Genomic DNA, 4,456 nt, shown 5'->3' on the forward strand with positions numbered 1-4,456 from the left:
GGGATAAGCCGAACCTCGTAAAAACCCGGTGTCTCTCTCTTTCCTTTACTCTCTTTACTTTCAACATATATAAACTGCTTGGATGTTTTAAATTCCTAAATCATATACACTACATGGATTAGATATTAAATAAACTTAACCTTAATTTGTTTTTGGAATTGCGAAAACCGAAAGGGAGTACATTGGTTGATCAATAAGTTGCGGAAACTGTAAGGGAGTACGTTGGTTGATTCAACACCCAATACTTATTAACTAAGAGTTTGTTTAAAGTCTAAATTCTTGGAAAGAGTGTTGTGCTTTATATTGAGAAATCAATTATCCACAGGGCTTGCATTAAACACAGGGCTTAAATAAATTTCATATACACAGGGCTACAAAAGCTGAGAATCGATAAAGTGTTGAATATTGAATTTTGTGGGCTGAACTCTTTGGTTGATTGTTTGGCTGAATGTTTAAGTTTTGATTTACTTGAGTTGTGTTGTAGTTGTGGATTGAATAAAGAACTAAGGACTGATTGTGTAATTGTTAAATCAACAAGAGGTTAAGAATCTTAAAAAAAAATTAACCCAATTCACCCTCCCTCTTGGGACTACACCTTGGTTTTTCATACTCCGTGGAAGAGGAGTGGTGCACCTTATGGATGCTAATCCCATATATGAGTGGACTCCCATAGTTTCATGACCCTTTCACATGATTGAGTAATGACTTCTAGTTGGTTGTATGACATAAAGCGATCAAAAATGGTTTCCATTGGAGTGTTTGGAACTCACAAGTGAGTGGGAGGTTGTTGAGAGTCCCACTTGTGGGTTTGTCCTACATTGGATAAATTGAGTAGATGATGGGTGCTTATATTCATGATTAGGCCCAAGACATAAAGACTTAAGCTTTTAGGTCAAGTTAGTGTTCACTCATATACATCAAACCCATGTTGTTGAGAATTTCACTTGTGGGTTTGACATTGAAAAAATTGAGTGGATAATGGGTGCTTATATATATGGTTAGACTCAAGACATGATGACTTAACCTTTTGAGTGAAGTTGCTCACCCATGTATATCAAGCCCGCCTATGAGGGCTCCCCAGGTTCTAACATGCACTGCTAATTATGGAGAGTTTAGCATTAATTATTGTTAGTGTTTGTTTAATCATTTATTTTGGGTTGTAGTTGTGTACTCATATTTCTTGGTTAGTCAGACAATAGAATCTTGACACAAACATTCAGGAAAAAGATTCATAGCCGTCCATGTTTTGACCAAAATCACTACAACAATAAGATGAATCTGCTAGTATATTAAATTTCAGAGAAAAATTGAAGATAACATGCAAAGAACAAGTTATTTCAAAGAAGAAAACCACAGTGATGCAAATTTTGTTTATTCGAAGCAAAATTTTAGATATGATAGAAGTAGAATTTTCAGGAAAACATCAACTATATCCAAAAGTGATAGTTTCACATTAATAAAGGAGTCAAATCCGATTGTTAGAACTTTGAAGCTAAATAAGATATGAAGGCGAAGATATGAATCAAACTTCACCAAATTGTAGCTGAAATCAGATCTCACAATGAATTAAACAAAAGGTGAATAGAATCCCATCACAGCCTCAAAAATCAATCAGACCATTGAGAAAAGCGATCTATAATCAATAATAGAATTGAACTCCGAATTTAGTTCTCAAGCTCATCAGAGCTCAAGTTCAAGAATTGGTTAGAAGCAGAGAGGAAAGGATATTGCAGGTGGAGCCACTGTGGGAGTATCATGGATGCTTTCAAAATTAATTCGAGTACAGCCTAGAAAATAAAATCAATGTATGAATTGAACTCAAAATTTCTTTTAGAAGCCTCTCAAGAATTGATCTAAAGTAGAAAGGGAGGAAGCTTGAGACTTATGAGGTCGAGGCTCCAGGAAAAAAAAGAAGCAGAAGAGTTTCAGATTCAAAAAAGTGATTATATCCAAGCACTTTTTTCTATAAATTGGAGTCAAGATTTTAGACTTCTGCTTATTGTCCTGATTAAGTAATAAAATGGATAAACACTTGATATCAATACTTGAAACAATTTAAATACTAACGTCAATCAAAACTACTTGAGTCAAAATAACTATAAATATTTATTTTTAAGTATTGCTAAAAAGCCATCATTTGCATACCTAAGGATTAGGTCATTCAAGCCTGTTTTCAATTGATTTTGCATCTCCAATGTTGGACAAAATGTATGCATTTGGTGTCTTTCTAATATTTTTTGGCGGAAAATTAGAAAAATATATTCTTAGAAAAATGAGGTGACTTCTCAAATATTTGCATTTAATAGCCTCCAAATAGATGCACCCACTTAACTGGTTCACTTCAGACATGTTTAAGCAGCCACTAAAATGGCTTTTCTCTGCATATGACCAAATCAAACTTTCCCATATTGTAAAGTCGTATATGATATATGAAAGGCAAATCTAATTCCAGTGGGTATGTGAAAAATGATAGCAGGCTTGGACAAGTTTTCAAAGGAAAAGTTGATAAACTACTTCTGCAGGTTTCTTCAAATACTTTTGATAGATTTGTGTATAGTTGATTATAACCTTGCAATCCACCAACTGAACTAAACATATTATGTTAAACATATTTCAAACATTCATCAACTGAATTCAAGCTGAAAACCAACTGAGTTTGGGTGGTTTTTGTGGGGGGGCGGGGGAGGGGGAATTGTGAGCAGAGGGTTGTTTCATTAGTTTCTTGCACAAACCTGTCAAAACGAATCAAGAGGTTTACCAGATAAGGCTAATTCACTTTCCGACCATTATGGGTGCAGTGCCCATTTTGAGGTTGTTAAATGCAAGCAAAGAGAACCCAAAATTATTTTAATTCAAAGATAAATCAAAGCATAAGTAACATATGGCACAATGTCATCATGGCATACCATCAATAGAGACCAAATCCAAATTTTTCGGATAAATGAAAAATTATATAACGAGATAGAGAATAGATACAATAAATGAAGATAAGGGATGTGCCACTAAAGATACAAACAAGTGGACAACTAGGTAGGGAGAAAGAAACTAGAGAAGAACAGCTCCCCAGTACCCTAGTTGAGATTAGTCCATGAAACAGCTCTGAAAAAATTGCTGGCAGAATGCAAAAGAGATGCCTAACATACCACCTAAATTGACATATATCTAAACTAATGCACAAAAATTGTTGACATACAACCTGAAAGGGGATAAGCAACAACATTTCAGTCCTTGTTCCTAAGATCCTGTATAAGACCCATCACCTCACTTCGCATAGTCATTTCCACAGATGGAGTGACATGCTTTTCTATAGCAGAAAACCAGCTCTCAATGCTGCCCTTGGAAGTTTTTGCATGCCTCTGACAGATTATCCTCGCAATAGCCATAACATAAAGACCACAGTCATATCCATTGGTTTGTTGTGGTGTAGAGCCTTCCATGAAGGATAGAGGGGCTGCCAGAACTTCGGTCTCTGAACCCGAAATCTTCTTCCTCTTACTTCTGCCTTTTGAGGACAACTTTGATGGAGATGGTTCTAACGAATCAGTGCCCATAAATCCCTTAACAGAATCAAACAATTTCAAGGCATGCGAACCATTAACTCCCTCCATGCTGTCATGATGGAAAAAGGCATTCATCCTTCTATAAAAAACAAGCAGGCTCCAGTGCGATCCGCTTTCAGCTCCGTCAAGGTCATCATTGTCATTCACAGCAAAACTACCAAGTTCTTGCACGAAAATTTGAGAGGTTCTGCAAAATCTTTGACAGACTCAGGATCCGAGCAATTGGCAAGCCAAAAGGACACTGAAGGTGGTACAAGCAATATGTCTTGGGAATCCAGCAAAGAAGACAAATAACTGAAATAAAGCCCAATAATCTGATCATTAAGATAATAGGGTCCTTCCAACAACTCCAAATCTGATTTCTTCAGTACAACGTCCTTGTAAGAAAGCACCACCTCGTCGCCCATTCCAGATAACTCTATATTGCAAACAAACAACACAAAAATCATTCAACATGAATTCATTCATCCTCTTTCGATATTTGGGGTGCAGGGTGCACGGTTAATTGAGCAATTTACCAGCAAGACAATAACACATTGCATAACAGGCACCCCTGCGCCTGATTCCTAAGCATAAGGTTTTAACATTAGAATGAATTTGCAGTCAATACAATTTTTAATTTGCACTAACATGAACAAGAAAGTAAGAAAAAGGAGGAAGAAGAACAGGTATAGGAATAGGAACAGTAATAGGAAGAAGAAGAAGAAGAGTCTGTCACCGGTTTCTTGCCGCTAACGCGGGCGCGGGATAAAACCCCTCCTCGGCCTTCACCGCGTTCTCTGCGCCCTAGACTTCAATTGCGTGCTGCCACATCACTGACCTTACTAAAAATAGAGTTAATACTATGAGCTGCCACATCACCGACCTTACTAAAAATAGAGTTAATACTATGTCAT

The 4,456-nt window shown here is 36.7% G+C and overlaps 2 protein-coding genes across 2 annotated transcripts; both read right to left on the minus strand.

Moving 5' to 3' along the window:
- Positions 1 to 2,915: 2,915 nt before the first annotated feature.
- LOC131146365 (NEDD8-specific protease 1-like) lies at positions 2,916 to 3,635 on the minus strand. The gene has a single exon (XM_058095941.1). It carries the CDS (start codon positions 3,633 to 3,635, stop codon positions 3,222 to 3,224), a length of 414 nt encoding a protein of 137 aa, XP_057951924.1. The 3' UTR covers positions 2,916 to 3,221.
- Positions 2,916 to 4,153, minus strand: LOC131146366 (NEDD8-specific protease 1-like). Its single transcript, XM_058095942.1, has 2 exons — positions 4,079 to 4,153; positions 2,916 to 3,978 (listed from the first exon to the last, which is right to left on the minus strand). Exons 1-2 carry the CDS (start codon positions 4,095 to 4,097, stop codon positions 3,704 to 3,706), a joined length of 294 nt encoding a protein of 97 aa, XP_057951925.1. The 5' UTR covers positions 4,098 to 4,153; the 3' UTR covers positions 2,916 to 3,703.
- Between the last annotated feature and the right edge of the window lie 303 nt (positions 4,154 to 4,456).

This window comes from Malania oleifera, chromosome 13 (assembly GCF_029873635.1).
Source record: "Malania oleifera isolate guangnan ecotype guangnan chromosome 13, ASM2987363v1, whole genome shotgun sequence".
NCBI classification, from domain to species: Eukaryota; Viridiplantae; Streptophyta; class Magnoliopsida; order Santalales; family Ximeniaceae; genus Malania; species Malania oleifera.